At 38.9% G+C, this 18341-nt stretch overlaps 1 protein-coding gene across 7 annotated transcripts in view; it reads right to left on the minus strand.

Annotated features, from left to right (window-relative positions):
- The window catches only part of SMARCA2 (SWI/SNF related BAF chromatin remodeling complex subunit ATPase 2), a 166855-nt gene that overhangs the window by 55561 nt on the left and 92953 nt on the right, over window positions 1-18341 (minus strand). For all 7 annotated transcript variants that reach the window (XM_081282449.1, XM_081282448.1, XM_081282450.1 and 4 more), the window contains 4 exons: window positions 16520-16683; window positions 11454-11681; window positions 7975-8052; window positions 2388-2606 (listed from right to left, as the gene is read on the minus strand). In XM_081282449.1, coding sequence (XP_081138575.1) covers window positions 2388-2606; window positions 7975-8052; window positions 11454-11681; window positions 16520-16683 — 689 coding nt within the window. The remainder of the gene's footprint in view (window positions 1-2387; window positions 2607-7974; window positions 8053-11453; window positions 11682-16519; window positions 16684-18341) is intronic.

Here is an 18341-nt window from a genome sequence, read left to right on the forward strand (position 1 = left end):
TGCCAGGAAAACAGAAGAATTATTTTAGCCCTGTTAGAGCATTTCTTATACGACAGTCCTTGCCAATTTCCCTTTCAAGGCTGTGTTGGCCGGCTTTGTGCAACGTGTTCAATCATCAGCCAGTAGAGAACATCTCTTCACATCCAGGCCCTTAAGAACCCCTGGAATTTCATTTCATTAGAACAAAAACTTAATAGGCTGACATTAAACAGGATCACTACTGGTGAACAAGAAAACCAATGATACTAGGCATCTATGCTGAGTGCTGTGTTAATCATATATCCTGCTTAACAGCAAGTTGCCAACTCACACAAAATATAGACAGTTTTCAAATGACTCATTTATAAGAAGATATATTCCAGTAAAGCTCTACTGGGAACAGCTTCCGCCTTCTTCGATGACTTGATATGTTGTGAGGCACCTTAGGGTTAAAATTGCAAATATCAATTTCTGTAGCATAGTTTCATGAAAGAAACTAGTTTTTCATTTTTAAGATATGACTATTATGGATAAAAAAGGGAGTCTACTAGACACTAAAAAGAGAAATTCTACCCCCAAATTACTGGTAAGTTAGTCACTTTCCATTTTGCTGAGATCATACTTTCATTTTCACAAGCATTCATTGGGTCTCTAAGACAAGTTAGGCATAGGATTACCATCAGTAATACAAGCTGTATGAAAAAGAAAAAAAAAAAGGTGACTTGCACTTGAAAACTTCCTAAGATTCATAATGTTATCTTTCTTAAGAGCAATTGTCAAGACTTGTTTTGTTATGTTTGAAAGAGGTAAGTTGGGCTGCATTCTTGACCAACAAACAGGGCTATTTTTCCTGTAATATCTGGAAATTATTCACATTAAAAATTTGATTTTAAAATAATGGTTTAGATTATGGTTGTTTCATCTGTAACAAAATTCCAGGTACTTCATTTACTGCTTAAATAAAAGAAAGGAAATAGAATTTTCCTGAGCTCAGAAATAAGTATTAAAAAAAGCCCCACATTGAAGAATGAATCTTCATCATACAAGTACAAACCCAACAGTGAAACAAAGGAAATTCACAGAACCATATTCTGAAGCTACTGGACTATCTGAAGGTCTATGATAGTGAAATAATCACACAAGAGTTACATTTTATATGCAATTGTTCAGCCATAAACATGAGTGATGCCTCTGTTAGTCTCTTTTCAGAATCCCACAGACTCCAATCTTTTCAGAATCCAGGTCACATCCCTCTCATCATACGACACTCTGAACAAATCACATCTCAAGGGCTACCAAGCCCTGTCTGCCTCTGATAGCCAGTCTCAAGATTGTTTCCTTGCCTTTCTACCCACCTACCAACTTATGCTCTGGGTCCTAAAATCCTCATCTTGCAAAGCTTGAAAACTGTAATCCCCTTTGAGAAAATAAATAAATTCCCAATGACTGCTTCTATTTGATTTGGTTTTTACCCAACTGTGCTTACTATTTCCAGCGTGCATTTACTGGCCCTGTCTGGAATATATGCCCTAGGTTGCTCTCTCTGTCAAGGTACTAAGCCTGCTCCCAGTAATTAAAAGTAGAGCTAAACCTTCAAATGAGACAACTGCTTTGAACGATATTCACACATGTGGCTCCCATGATCATTTTGATATTTCTATGCTCCCCAAGGAAAATTGAGGGATTTAACTCCCCAATCAAAACAAGGAATCGCCATTTTTCCAAAGGGGAAAAAATACAAACAAACCCTAAATAACATTTCGAACCATCAGTGAGCCAAGTTCCAGGCTCCAGTCTGTACTTGCAATAGACAGATGAGATCAAGCCAAAATCGAGCACGCAATCCATCAGTACCCACTGATTCTGTGATTTCCAACTCTATGCTGACCTCTCTGGCCTTCAGCTTTGTTGTCAAACCAAGATACCTTCCAGATCTGAATTTGCTTTGGGCCTCTGAAATAACACAGAAAACAATGCTATCCCTAAACTATCTCTGTAGGCCTTGATCAAAGACCATGAAATGAGGGGGAACAATTAAAAAGATCTCTAAGGTCCCCTTCCTCATTCTGATTCTCAGTTTGAGACAGTAAGGCATGACTAGGCAATTGGTCATAAAACATTAGTGGGTCTCAAAGCTCTAATAACTCTGTGCATCCAATGACCAATTCTGCTCTAGCAAAAAAAAAAAAAAAAAAAAATGCTTCATTACAGGTTTTTCCAAGCACTGCCCAAAACCATAGAATGACTCTACTACACCAGCACAGCTCATCCACCGTCTATGTTCAAGAGCTCCTCTCATTTTACCAGCAACTCACCTGCTCAGAGAATACCAACTCTGCGCTCCTGATCTCTCCAAGCCACCAGACACACTCTGAGCACCAAGGACAGGTTAAAAAAGCCACACCTACCCTGAGCCACTGCTTCTCTGTAAGGGCATCGCTGTAGTCCACGTCACGACGCTGGCGAGACCCCCTACCAAATATTTTCTCCTCCTCTTCTTCACATGTCAGCCTTTCTACTTCGGCGTCATCCTTAATAATCCAGGAGGGCAGCTCGTCTTCCTCCATTAAGCGAGGCTTGCGTTTTGGATTCCGGGCATCTTCCCTCCGCCGGTCCATGTCCATACGCTGGAGATACAAATAAAAGAGTCACCAAAGGTAAGGGGCTTCTGGGGGCTTCTGTTTGGTAAGTATAAACTTCACAGGACCTACAACTTTCATAAGGCGTGTATATGGCTGCAGGGTCCCTTTCAGTCTCTTTTATCCTGATTGACTTGTTCTGCCCATCCCTAAAGCACAGTATCTAGGGAGAATTTTTACCAAGTCAAATAAATCCCTTCCCTTCCTCTGAACCCATGTTTTGAATTTAGTTATGCATTTAAAAAATACTCTTTAAGAATTCCTTTTCTTAGTCTTCATGCGTGCAAAGCTTCCCATTAAGTAATTGTGAGAAAATTCAAGGTAAGGGGATGCATCTTAAAAATATGAGCCCTGACTGTACAATTAATTATTTTCCTGAAAGAATTCTTTGAGCATATAAAAGAGAAAGTTCATTAAGAACATTTCCTTTTATTTGAGAGGGCTCATGCTTTTAATTAAATAATTGGCAGGGAGAAAAAGTAACCCAAGATATCACTGCAGAATAGCCACCCATAATTGGACATGTGGAGGGGATATAAGAGGTTTGATTAGTCAGTTGTCATGAATGCACTGAATTTTCATTACACCATGGGCACTATCAGAGGGATACTCTTCAATTTTTACTTTTTAAAAGTTTAGCTTATATAAAAATATTATACCAGAGAGAGAGAGAGAGAGAGAGAGAGAGAGAGAGAGAGAGACATCTCAGAGATAACCTCAACTCCACTGACCATGTTCTATGTGAAACGGCTTCCTTTTATAGCCTTCAAAACGCCAACATCCCCACCTCCTGCTCTTTTTAAAAATCCAATTCACTTTTAAATAAATTGTCACATACTTGGCTTTGAACTAAACAATCTGATAAAAAAAGAGCAAATAAAACTGTCATCTGAGTTACTATATACGTTAGTTATATTTATATATCACTCGCTAATATTATTTCCACAATCAAAGAGACCATTAATCATTAAGTTATTTACCTTTCCCTTTCTTCGGTTCTATCATACTGAAACAGGGATTCAATATAAGATTTTTCCTTAAAAACTAAAACTGATAAAATGTAAATGAAGTATCTACTACTCAAACCCAAATGTGACCTGTAGAACCTATTTATAATTAAAGGTCAAAGCTCCTTAAACTATGCTTTAACATTTTTGGAAATCATTATATTTCCAGAATGGGGTAGGCTTGGGGACATGGTGAAGTCTCATTGGTAGATAAAAGTGGCCAACCTGCTCTGTCATGTGCTATACTTAGATTGCAATGCTCTGCTTAATCCTGCCTTCTAATGCTTTGGTATCAGAAATGGGAGCCACCAAACCTTCAAAATTAGCTCATGGAGGATGCTTCGTTTATAGAATGATCTAAAGAGGGGTTGCATGGGGCAACCTTCTAATGGTTGTTAGATAACTAATAAGAAAAAAAAAAAAACAACTTTTGTTAATATCCTATACTGAGAAGACCAAATATGGCCACTCCAATTTTTAGTCATACTGCTACTATTACCTATGTGTTTTTCCACAACGGAGAGTACAAATATTTGAGTACAAATATTTTCTGGTCTAGAAGCAAATCATGTAGTGTGCTTATTTAACATGTATAAGGACCTAGGCTCTCTCTACTCCCAGCACCTACACACACACATACATACATACATACATACATACACACATACACACGCACACACAGAGCAAATTGCATAATTTGCTTCATTTTTAGGAAAGGTAGATGCAATTAGAGATTCTATTTGGAAAATACCAGTACAAAATCTTAAGTCAACATTTAAGAAAAAGACTAATTTCTTATTTAGTTACACATGAATATTTGTCTTAAGACTTGATGATAAACCTGTATATACCAGTACAATTATTTTTAAAAGTATTTCTTGCCTTTGTAGAGAATGTAGCTTGTGAAAGCAGAGTAAAATGTTTCAGATATATATCTTGGACTGTCAAATTACTTTTTTGGGGGGCGGGGTAGGTAACTGAGGATTGAACACGGGAGCATTCTACCAGAGAGTTATATCCCCAGCCTCTCCTTACTCCTGCTTTTTTCTAAATTCAAGAAAGGGTCTCACTAAGTTTCTGAGGCTGGCCTTGAACTTAAAATCCTCCTGCCTCAGCCTCCTGAATAACTGGGATTAAAGACGTGTGCCACTGAGTCTGGTACAAAGAACTTTTTAAGGTAAATTCACACAGAATATAAGGTAACTTTTTCTGAAGTCAATTTTTAGAAGTGATATAAATGTTTAAAAGAATGTTTCTAAAGAAATGGCTTATTATGTGTTGTTTAGTGTCCATGATATAAAACCAAATGATAAATTTATATTAATTTTAGAAAGAACTTATTTCTCTATAATAATGGATACAGTGTTTAAATATTTGAAACCTGGAGACTTTTTTTTTTATTGGTTGTTCACAACATTACAAAGCTCTTGACATATCATATTTCATACATTAGATTGAAGTGGGTTATGAACCCCCAATTTTACCCCAAATGCAGATTGCAGAATCACGTCGGTTACACATCCACAATTTTACATAATGCCCTATTAGTAACTGTTGTATTCTGCTACCTTTCCTATCCCCTACTATCCCCCTCCCCTCCCCTCCCATCTTCTCTCTCTACCCAATCTACTGTAATTCATTTCTCTCCTAAACCTGGAGACTTATTCTAGCTCACATTCCATTCTTGTTTCTCACTAAACTTTTTAATCAAGAGTAGCTGGCAAGGATTCAAATTTTATTTCCTGCCCCCTGGTGGAGGTGCTAATGAACAGTGAATCGGACAAAGACAGCCAGCAGATTAGGTTTTTAAAAAAACAAAGAAAATTCTGCACAGTCCTCAAAATAGAAGCCAACCTTTAAGAAACAGGCATGAAAATTCACAAATTCAAAGCATCTAAAAAAATGTGTTCCCTACCAGTCTCACCTATTATAAGACTGTTCTTCATGTACCATATTCCCAAGTGAAAAGAAACTGTATCTTGCACAGACATATACATTTTTTCCTGAGATTTTCCTTTTTTTTTTTTTTTTTTTTTTTTTTTGGTACTGGGGATTGAACCCAGAGGCTCTTAACCACTGAGCCACATCCCCAGCCTTTTTTTATTTTGAGACACGGTCTTGCTAAGTTGTATAGGGCCTTGTTAAATTGCTGAGGCTAGCCTCAAACTTGTGATCCTCCTTACTCAGCCTCCCAAGTCTCTGGGATTACAGGCATGCACCACTGTGCCCAGCTCTGAGGCTTTTAATTTCTATAAATCCCATCCCAAAAGTAAGGAAGGAGAAGTTTCTCTTTCCCTTATTTCAGGGCAGCTAATGAACTCTCCATTTCTGGGCCTAACTTCATTTCTATACTGGCAGGCAGTTTATCCTCTCCACATCACAAGAGAACTTGGACCCACAATCATGCTAAAGTATTGCCAATCAGCAATCAGCTGGGAAATTGAGGACCTCTCACCTGGGCGTTCTCCAGTCACCTATATTTTAATAAGTTCCTTAAAGAGAGAGGAGGTATCTCTTTCTGATGTGTACCCCTCATCTCCTGAAATAGAGAATAATCCATATATGTGGTGAATAAAAGGAATGAAGGAATTCAGGTTTTACAAAGGTCTTACCAACACCCCATGTTGGTCAGTAAGTGTTCTTACCGCTCTCTCTCTCTCCTGGGTAGGGTGGCTTACTTAGGGGAGAGCAGAGTAAGCATACACCCCAGGTGAAGAGTTTAGGAATTATAGCTACCTGAATTTTCCTGAGAAAGAGTTAATTGCCAATTATTGTAAATCATTATGTGTGGACACAATCAGTGGTCCCTAGACAAAAATCACACACACACATGCATGCACACACACACAAAACCCCACAAAAACAACGTAAGCATCTACACAGCTGCAGCTCCATTCTCAAAGACTGTCTAGGTTGGAACAGCAGAAATTGCAAACCCTCTGGGTCATATTTGGCTGCAGTTGTATTTTGTTTGGCCTGCACTGTTATACAATAACAATAATAAAAGCTCTGAATTTAGTTGCAAACATTCTGAAATCCAGACATTGCATATTAAAAACATTGATTTCCACCTTTTCTGGAAAATTTGTACTTTCTGGCTACGTAGGTCTCACATTTCTACCTGGTCATTCTGTTCTCAAACATAGCACCTCCAGTACCTACTCTAGTTGCTTTCCTCACACTCGAGTAGATCTAGCTTATCTGAGTCCTGAGGGCATCTCTGATTCCTGGGTTCTGCAGCCTTAGACTATCAAAGCTATGGTGAACATGTATTCACTCTCTCCACAATCAGGCTAAATGTCTTTGATGAAAATAAAAATGAAGGTACTGGAGGAAACTTTATATATCCAGATCTATCTTATCTTCATAAAGCCTAACATTCTGCAAGTATCACCATTCATTCAATAATACCTAAAGCAACTAATACACGCAAAGGGCTGTTGTGGTCACTGAATATAGAGAGTGAACAAAACAGCTACAGCAAAAGCTTTAAGAAGGCAGCAAACACCACTCTAATGAGCCACTGCACAGGTTCCCCCAATAGCTTGCTCCCCACAAACACAGCTTGTACCAGGCTTCACATGTAAACCAAATTCAGATCTCAGGAAAATTACAGAAGCTATACATTATGGAATTTCAAAGTTAAAAACACGGACATGAAATTCTTAGATGCCAAGGTTCTTTTATACCTACTTTGTACCAGTGAAATCCAGGCAGTTCTGTTCTTTATATGAAGGCTAGACCTCCCTTTATACACACCTGCAAGATTCCTATGTGCTTAAGCAGGTTCTCTTGCAACAGTGAGAAGACGCGCACCTGTGTCGTTTTAGTGGCTGTTCCCTGCTCTGACGGGAGCCTGTTTTTGCTTTGTTCTAGTAGGGATACAGTGAGGGCACAGTTGTAAACTCAAATGTCTACAGGAGCCAGGCAGGTTTCCTGAATGACGCTGGCCTGAGATTAGAAGCAATCTAGGTGTGGGGGTCTATGGTAAGCTGGAGACCACATGGCCTGTCCAGAGGGTGCAGCTGCTACTCAGCTCTGGCCAACCATTTCCACACAGAGCTGTGGGCCTGATACTGCCCAATCTCATTTTTCAAGAGAAGCCAGAAATCAGGATTCTTTTTATGTTGGCAACAAATGAGAAATTTTTTAAAAAGGCTGCGTGGGCCAAACAAAATACGTCTGCAGGCTAAATCCAGCCAGTTTGCAGACTCTGAACTAAAGGAAAGGCACAGGCTTCGCAGATGAAGTTCTGCCAGGGCACACAGGCTCCAGGCGGCTTGCTTGGCTAAGAGAAAAAGGGGGCAGAGAAGGCAGGCATGGGTTGTCATGATTTTCTGCAACATTACCATAAAAAGGTCAAATTCTTCTTCTCGCCGAGCAATCATTTGGTTCAGAGTCTCATCGTCCGGTACTTCATCTTCTTCCTGGGGTTAAAAACAGAATGATTGAACAGGCTTTAGGAGAAAAGCTGGACAGCTGGGGCAAGGTACAAACAAGTGAGGGGAATCTGTCTTCCACGCCAGGGGGGCCCGTTTCTGAAGCCAGAAAGAAAAGAAAAGGGCCCCTGCATGTAGTACTTGCCATTCGTATTTTGTAAGCTATTCATATCATCTTCCCAGAGCAAAATCTGTCTAGGGAGGAAATGTGCTGCACTCTAAGAAACACTGCTTCTCCTGGGTGTGTATCTTGATTCTGTTACTTTTAAAACAAGTTACTTAATGTCTCCCCGCCTCAATGACCTCATCTATAAGATGGGCGTGACATCTACTTCACAGGGGCTTGTAAGATTTAAATAAGGAAATCCACATGTAAAATTACTTAATATTAATTTTTTAAATTACATGGTCTTAAAGATTGCAAATGTTAATGCTTCTTTTCAAAGCCTCACAAAAAACTTGAGTAAATGAAATTTTGTGACTCAGCACACAGCAAGACCAAAGAAATAATAGATATGTACCAAATATATAAACTTTTTTGTGTGTGTGGTTCTGGAAATTGAACCCATCGCCTATGTACATTCAAGGCAAGCACTCTACCAACTGAGCTATGTCCCCCACCCCCAAGTATATAACCTTTAAGACATGTTCAATCAATGATCAATGAATTTAAGTAAGCAGTATTATTGATCATGGTTACAGCTGTGGTTGGAACAATTCAAAAGCTATCATTAACAAACCCTCCAAAAGAAACAATTAAAAAAAGTTACATGAAGTACAGAAAGCAATTACATATGGGCTAAAGCTTTTTACTTTATATTATGTTAAACTGGGGCTTATTATCTATCTGCTAATTCCTCAGAAACCAACAGTTCTCAAGTGTTCCAGAAATGTTATGCTATGACTTCCACACTTTTAACAAATGATTCTAAAAACTGGGCATATACTATAGAACTTATTTTCCAAAATTATTTCCATCATATGCTGAGTGGGCTTGTTAAAAATCAAATGGGGAATTTCAGTATATCAGCAGAGGGAAGAAAGAGGAAAACACAGAACTTCAAACATCCAATTACACAAATCATATGTTTAAAATGAGGCAACTGTTTCACAAAAAGAATATGAGTGAACTAGCAGCTTAAATCAGATGACAACGTCAGTTCCCAAGATAACATCTTATGCACTGTAGGAACTTAATAAGTGTTAGAAATGAGTGCAATTCAATAATGAAAAACCTACGATTTGAAATAATAATTACTGCTGAAAAAAACCTGCTATTCTAGTTCACCTCCAGATTGATTAAAGTCAATCTGTCTAAATATTACATTTCATCTGATGAAGACACAGATTAGGTGGAGAGTGGGCTCAGACCTCCCAGTACAAAATATCTGGTGAATGCTTCCTCCAAAAGCAGATGTCCTCCTTTGCCTACTGCCTTCTAGATAGAACTCTCACATCCTACACAATGAGGCTTTGTTGCCCCAGGCCAAAGATGAAAAGATTCTCCTGTGAACTGGTAGGAAAGCTGCCCCCAGTGACCTGAGTTCCTGGAGAACTGAACGGCTGGGAAGTTGGTAATGCATTTTCCTGGGCTCTCTGTGCCCTAGTACTTCCTGGTGCACCAACTGAAGTGGTGCCAATCCATGCTGCCTTGGATAATCAGGACCAGGGACTTTGACTGTGGTCTATCTGTATCCCCCCTGACTTAACATCAGGACACAGGCTATCCTGAATGTGATAACATTTGTCCAACACACTGGTGGCCTGGAAGGGATGTGGAGCCCCAGCGGGGCTGCTTACAGCTAGAAGCAGCTGGCAGGGATTCACTGAAGGCCCCTCCTGGCTAGCCTAGTGCCTGGGAGAGATCAACATCTCCTTTTGGCTCAGGAAAGCTGGAAAACTCCACCCAAGTCAGGGACTATTTTTCACAAGGCCTACAAAAAACAAATGAGCAAAAATGCAGTTGAGATCTCTGGCTGAGTACCACCTCTGCTCACAGGAGCCCTGTGACAGTATACGTCACTCATCATTGTGGTTTTTTGAAATGGCCAAATGTGTAAACGACAAAAATTCACCTGACAAACTGACTCCAAGTCTGCCTCGAATATTCAAATTCAAGAATCAGAAACGGTGAATGATTTGAGACAAAAATCCTAGACCTATCGAGAGTACACATGTATGTATTTTTCATCATTTTTATGAAACTCAATAAATTAATTAATCAAATATATAAGGCCAACAAATTTAGGAGGCATAATAGCAAAGTGCTTTCCAATTTGCAAAGAATTCATTTCAGGATTCTTTGAGATATAAAGATCTACTTCACATTTGAATTCATTTCAGAAACAAAAAAGTATGTGAGCCTTTTAAAAGAATTTGGTTTTTAATTTATAGAAGACTTCAAAAATACATATCCTACTTAAGGCAAAATGAGATTATATCTAAATATATGTGTTGAAGATGGTGTTCCATGTGAATATATAAGGTAAACTATGCTTCTGTTTTTAAGTGTGGGCACACAAAACCAAATTTGTCCATCCCCAGCCAATTTTAGAGTAAGGACTCGTAGTGGTATTTTATAATCTTCTAGACCTTATAAATATATTTTTAAATCTATTTCAGATTCATATTAGATTTTTTTTTCTTTTTGTGGTGCTGGGAATTGAACCCAGGGCCTTATAAATGGTAGGCAAGCCTTGTACTGCTGAGCTACATCCCCAGCACCAGAATGAATATTCAGTAAAAAATGACTAAAATTGGCAATCTGTAAAATATACAAATACCCACCAAAAGATTCCTTAAAAGAAATGTAATCACCACATTCTTTGTGCAATCTTGGCAAATAAAAAAGATTTTTTAAACCGATATTTTTCTCAGCCTTGGGTCAGCTCTTAGGAAAAATTTTAAGGGAAGGTTAAGATCATTCTCTCCTAGTAAAGTTGAGCTAAATGAGTTAGTCTAGATGTCTGTGAAGATTTGTCCTACAAACATGTTGAAGTGCTGTCATCACAGACCAAAAGGCCACAGAGACCAAAGGCTCTGGAGAGCAAAAGAAGAAAAAGCAAGGTAGGACACTTCCAGGTTTCATCTGGCTGAGTTTATACCTGCGAAGAGCCCTACCTGCAGTTTGGCATTTGCCCTACAGGAGGCAGCATTTAGTACACAAGACTGTGCTTGATGGTGGCCTTTTGGGCCCTCTGGCAATAGCTTGTAAGACACTCATTTGGATAACTTTCAGAGGTTTACTGTGCTTGGGATATAAGATAGCAGCTAATTTATTCATTTTAATTAAGTCCAGCTTGAGAAATTCTTTAAAGAACAAAGGGGTTATTCTTAGTCCTTCAGAGACAAAAGGTCACTGATTTCATAAACTTGGCTTCTTCTAATACCTCATTTTCCTCTTCATGCTCCAATATGGCCTGCAGGAACGCCCTCCGCTCGTGGCTCGAAGACTTTTGATCAAACATGCCCGCCTGGATAACTTTCTGATCCACATTCAATTTGTATTTTGCAGCTGCAAGAATCTTCTCCTCCACACTGTTCACTGTACAGAGTCTCAGCACTCGGACCTCATTTTGTTGACCAATGCGGTGAGCTCGGTCTTGAGCCTGCAGATCCTGTTTGCAAGAACAATACACTGTGAGGACAGAGGTGCCTGGATTAGCCCTGCTAACAAGCCCCCATATAAGAGGGAAATAAGTGGGCACTATTTAATCCACCTTTTCTAGGGTAAGGTTTTGCTTACATTTTAAAAATACACAAGCTACTTTCTTCAGAAAAAACTGAGGTCATTCCTAGTTGAGGAAGTTTGATTTAAATCAACCAACCCAACCAGAAAATAACACCTCAGGTTTTGAAACCCATGTGTTTTTTTTCCCGCCATTTATTATTTACATGCATGCATATGTACATTATACATAATGATTGCTCAGCTAGCCAACTTCCTGGGACCTAACTTTATTGAAGGCTCAGTCTTTAGTTTAGAAAATGAGAAGGACTGCTAGAGACTCAGTAAACTGATGAGCTTTTGGAGATGGAAATTTGGCACAATGTACCAAGATGTTAAAATTGAGAATGGCTTGGATTCAGAAATTTCATTCCTGAAAATTTGTCCTAAAGAAATCACCATGAATACGCATAAAGATTTATAAATAAAAATGTATCTTCTCAGCATTAATTATTATTTATCATGCTTTTTAAAAGTAGAAGTAAACATTCTACAATAACGTATTGATTAAAGAAATTATGGTATTCTACTGTGCATATATAACAACATAGTAACCTAAAAAATTATCCTGTAGAAAATTTAACTACACAAAGTTATCAGTGAAAATTGTAAGTTATAAGTGAGTTTGTACATTATGATCTCATATATGCATATTTATCTAAACAAGAAAAAGGACAAAAACCAACATGCCAACAATGTTCCTATTGCCGGATATTAAAATCATAGCTGTTTAATTTTGTTAATTTTGCTTACACATGGTTTAACATTTTTTTTTTACTTGAAGCATGTTAACCTTATAAGAAAAAGGCATTATTGAAATCTTTAAATAAAAACCTTTATAAGCCTATGAGGTAATTACCTAATTTTACAGCTACTAAATAAAAACATGTCCTATTTATTCACTGTGGTCCAGGTGATGGTCTCTGGGCTGATATTAGTTAGTTGTAGACACTTTTCCCTCATCAGATTGTATATATGCTTTTAGGGCAAAGGTTATTCCCCATTTTCCACTTTCTTGCACCGTACTTTGCAGAGCTAACACGTCACAGCTGTAAGCCTGTCCTCTTGACCAGCTGAGCTTCTTGGTCATCTGTGCAGCCTAAGGAAGCAGCAGAATAAAGTCTGCCTGGGAGATTTGTTTTCGTTTCAGGGACCTTTGAAATTAAATGACTAATAGACAAATATCTTCTAAGGAAAAATTTTTGCCTTTAGTTAATGCAACTATCATAGTGCTGAACCATGAACCTAACCGAAATCCATCCCAATTATTTTCTAAAAAGGAGAATGAGGTTGGGAATTAAAACACAAAGGTGAGGGTGGTGGGCAGGGGGACCCTGAACACCCTTCTCCAATTGTCCCCGTCTCAACACATCTTCAGCACAAACAGTTAAGCAGCAGCCAAATGGCAAGCTCTGTGTCATCAACCCTTTCACCACTGCCTAGAACAAGGGTCAGCAAACATTTTTGTAATGAGCCGAAGACTAAAGATTCTAGGCTATCTGGGCTAGGAGCAAAAAATGGTGCAACTGTTCTTGCCAAAGGCTACTGTCCCTGCCCAACCATTTTACATTGATACCTAAAAATGTGAAAAAACCATTCTCCAATTTGGGATTGCACAAAAACAGGTGGCAGGCCAGACTTTGACCTTGAGTCATAATTTGCTGATCCCTGATCTTAAAGATGTTCATTAAAACCACAAAAGAACTAACATGCAAGTGAGCCTGTGAGTTCCTTGGCCAAAAATGGGGTGGAGGATATTGTAACAAAGAATTGAGTGCTGTAATTATTGAATGGATTGTTCAATACTTCTGCATCTGAATCAGTGGTCTGAAAATTCATCACCGTGATGCAGAATGATGATACTTGAACACAAAAGCACAGTTCAGAAGAGGGCCTCAAGGAAGCTGAGTGGCTAACTTTTCTGAAGCAGCCACATTATTCCAGCTCCATGGGTTAAAAATCAACCTGTTTCTAATCAATAGTGTGAAAATGAGCAACTCTGAGCAGTTTTATTGCTAATTCCACATTCATGAGTTCTACCTTTGCTTCTAGGTAGGCCTCTTTATCTTCAATTTGTTAAACCCCATTTCCTCTCTTTGCCTTAATTTTGATTCAATGCAATAGAGAAAACTTACAGAAATGTCATGCATGCTGAAACCAGGGTGGTTAAAAAAAAAAAAAAACTCTACTGTGTTCATTTTGGGGCTGTGAAACATGTATTAGCATAGATGCAGGGGGGCTCGGGGGCTCTGTGCTCTTGAGCAATCTAGTTTCTTTAGGTGCAAAGTATTACCTGGAGGAAGGTGTGTAGAGTGCCTAGCAGTTTCTGGAAGAGTTGTAGCTTAATAAAAAGTTAGTTCCTTTATATTTTCAGTGAAAGCTCAGTACTCATCCAGATCACTCTGAGATCACTCATTTCTGAAAACAAAAGTTTGCCCAACCTAATGGCCATGTTTGAATGACAAACAGGCAAAATTGGGTCAGCCTAGATTACTGAATCAGGTGGAAGTGAATCCACCTACGGTAGATGCAAAAACTGGCAGAGGTACACAGCTCAGTTCGAGGAACTCATGGTCAATTAGGGCAGAGAAAATTTGGGGTCTTTTTTTTTTGCTGCCAAAATTTTAGCTCACATATAGTTACAAGAGAACACTTCAAGTCCCCAGGCAATTTAACTTTGGTTCTGGAGGTCTCCCTTTAGCTACTGGTCAGAAAAGTTGTGCCCTCAAAGTTTGCAACAGAGAAGGAAAGATGTGAGGAGGGAGGGAGCAGAAGAGGGCACAGATGTCTCAGCATTCTTTTCCATGGGAAATCAGCATTTCCAGAAAGAGAGATTTCCTTTGGCCCTTAGATTTGACACTGTGCCAGTGAAGATGAACATCTGAGAAAATCAGATCAAAGACAAAAGACAGCAAATTCTCCATTCATCTTCAGATGGTCAGCAATAAAGGCAAAGGTACCAGCAAATGGAGTAATCTAAATGTCCAAGCAGAATGAAACTCCTGGAGCAAAGGGATCACAAATTCCTTTTCCCTGGGGACCACATGACAGGAACTGCACCTGTGCTTACAGAACAAATACTGAATGCAAAATTGTAAAGAGGGAAACTGCAGATCTCTCACATGAATGTGAATTCTCTCTGCGCTCTGGGATGCAACGTGGAATATCAAAATACATATGTTTCCTGAAGACTTGGAACAGACTGCTGGTGGCTCCCCATGCTTTTCAAGGTCAGAACATTGCAATGGTCATTCTATGTGAATTTTTTCATCTACAGAGAATGACTGCGGAGCATGTACAGTGCCCAACTCAAGAAGGTGTGTGAGCCTCTCAGCATCTCCCAGGAGCTTTACAAGGAAGCACCTAGAGCACTGAATAGGAAACTTGGGGGTGGGGTAGTAGGAAACAGGAAGTAGGCATATTCTTAAAATGCATCCTGAACTCTACTTCTTGCCCAAAACAAATGCTCTAAGTCTTTTTGCTCAACCTTCAGAGAAGCCAGTGAGATGGTCAGTGTTACTGGAGAGGAGGCACAGCTCAGTGAGGAACCTGGGTGAGGTCAATGTAGAAGTTGTAGAATTCCTATGCGAGGGCTGCATTTCATTATGTCCATGATCTTACATACAGATAATCGCCTCCCATGGCAATGTCGGACTCCAGCATCACAAAGGATGCATTCAATATGTATTTTTAAAAATCCATTTAAATACTTCTTTAAAAGGATAACTCCAAACTTACCTGGTAAAAAAAACTTCACAATGACAGATGTTCCATAGAATATGAAAATATATATTCACATATACACACATTATATATACACACATATATATATACACACACTATATATACTACACACACACACACACACACACACACACACACACACTCACACATATAGATATTTGGTATTGATACTAAATTCAGGGGTGCTTAACTACATCCCCAGTCTTTTTGTCTTTTATTTGGAGACAGGTATAAGTTTCCCAGGCTGGCCTTGAACTTGTGATCCTTCTTCCTCAGCCTCCTGAATCACTGGGATTAAGGGCATGCACCACCACACTTCGCTCATAGGATATTTTTTCCATGATGATATTTTAAACAAAATACACAAAATAGAAGATTAATTATCATATACTAATTGGCCTTGAGGAAGTTACTTAACTTGCCTGGAACTCAGCTTCCTTGACTGTAAAAGATGCAAATACTAATGTTAACTATATTGTAGGGTAGTTTAGAAAACTGAGCAAGGCAATGCACATGAAGGGGGGTTGGCACAGAGTAAATCTAGTGTCAGTTGCTATTATTGAGTTTTCTTTCTTTCTTTTTTTTTTTTTTTTTTTGGTGCTGGAAAGCAAAATCAGGACCAAGAATCTTGCATGCTAAGCTCACATTCTACTACTGAGTATAGTGGAACATTTTTGATTTATCCTTCACCAGATGTAATTTGCTCAAATGGCAATCCCGGGAGATGGGATTAAAATTTAGCAGGAACTCAGTTTTTCCAACCCAATCTTGAGCTCTTCAAAGGCCTGTGTATGACAACCCAATATCTATGCTTCGGGGGAGATAAGGAAAGAGCCATAATAATTGGCTGGGCTATTTCTCCTTTGGAGAAATGGCCTAGTCGTTTAGAAATTTGTTCTGTCCCATAAATGTGAATGATGAAACTGATAATCTTTCAGCTTCTCTCCAGAGAGAGGCCTGGGCTCCTGAGTCAGATCTGCCCACCTGATGAGGATTCCAGTCGCTGTCAAAGATGACCACCGTATCAGCTGCCTGAAGATTTAAGCCCAGGCCTCCAGCGCGTGTGCTCAGCAAGAAAATGAAATACTGGGACCCAGGTTCATTGAATTTCTTCAGCAAAGCAGCACGATCTTCAGACTTGGTGGTGCCTGAGGGGATAAGAAAAATAAATTTGCCAATTAACTCCTGTCTGAAAATGGCAGAGAACTAGACAAAAAGGCCTGTTTCCTTGAGACATTCATCCAGACTTCTACAAGTTGGTGAGGTAATCACCAGGGTTTTTGTCCTTTTGAAAGGAACTCTGAACATTTTGCAATTAAAAAAATTAAAAAAGGAAAGATTGTTTAAACATTTCTGACTGGGCATCCTTGCAGCTTAACAAATTCTACAACATTCTTACTCTAATCTAAGACTTAATGGAAACATTTCCTGGATTTATTTATGGGTTGTAAAATACCAAATAATAATAATAGAAAAACCCACCCACAAACACACATGTGCCTAAAATGGTTATTACAATGGCTTACAGCAACTCTGCTCACAGGCATTAAAGCAAGGACACTTAGTTATGCCAAGAGAATAAAAACAAAAGGAAAGTTGATTTCTACTACTTTGCTGTTTGGCTCGCTATTAAGTATGCTATGGGAAAGACATAAAATATGAATGAAATGTTTGTATCTGAAGCCACAATAACATTGATATTTTTAAAAATGTAAGCCCTAGTCTGTATGTCAGGTTAACATTCTGCTCTATTAGGTACAAAGGATGCCACGCTAAAACCAATCAAACATGGTACACCTTTGCGGTGGTTCACACCATGGAGTGTGGATAGTGAATGAGCAGAGAACCCCAATCTCAGGATGTGGAGCTCACTTCAGGGCACATTTGTGTTCCAAACTGACCATTCATTCACATACTATCCATTTGTAATGTATTTATCCAGTCTTATTATGAAATACATTGTGGAAGGGAAAATGAAAACAAAAATACCAAGCAACCAGCACTCCATCTGAATGCATTTCACCAGGGAGTGCAGAGGCTGGATTCTGAAAGGGGCTTTAGGCTGATGGGAAATACATATGCATGTTATATGTTATATGATACTCGCTGACTGGCTGCTATACAAATATTATTTCTACATGTTGTTCTTTTTTTTTTTTAAGGGTGAAAACATACCAGCAATTTATTTTGGAGGTTTAAAACATTTAAGTGACTAGCTAAAGGAATCAAGTTACTTATGAGGGTCAAGTTCCCAAACGTGGGAGATCTGTTTTTCACATCCAGTAAAAATAATAAGTACCCTCCTGAGAAGGGAAGAAAATCAATTCCCCACACACAGCAAATGGGGATTAGAAAGGAGGAGTTTGGGGTTGCTTTCCATTTAATGAAGCAAAGTTCTTTAGACTCAGTGTACTTCCTAAATTAGATCTCTTGCTTGGTGAAGCTGGTCAAATCCTCTAGGATGAATGGTAGGAATTTAGATTTGGGGGAGGAGCATTAACCTGCTCTGCTGAGTGAGGTTTTGAACATGTGGAACCCTTTTATTTTCAGAATTGGCTGTCTGAGACCACGGGAACCATTTGTTGGTGATGCTGGAGGAAGACATGTTCTGTTTTGCCGTGCAAGCTTCTCTCTAAGGTCTTTCCAGTTACAATAATTTTTTTAATTACATGGATTAATGGTTCCCATATTTACTCTCGGCCTTAAACTGAAGAAAAAGCCAAAGAAACCAAAAGTAAAAAAAGGGGAAAGAATGGGGCTCCCAGAGGTAATGACATCTGTTTTCTGACAGCAGGATATAAAAACT

The sequence above is a fragment of the Spermophilus citellus genome, assembly GCF_964194105.1.
Source record: "Spermophilus citellus genome assembly, chromosome: 2".
Classification (NCBI taxonomy): Eukaryota; Metazoa; Chordata; class Mammalia; order Rodentia; family Sciuridae; genus Spermophilus; species Spermophilus citellus.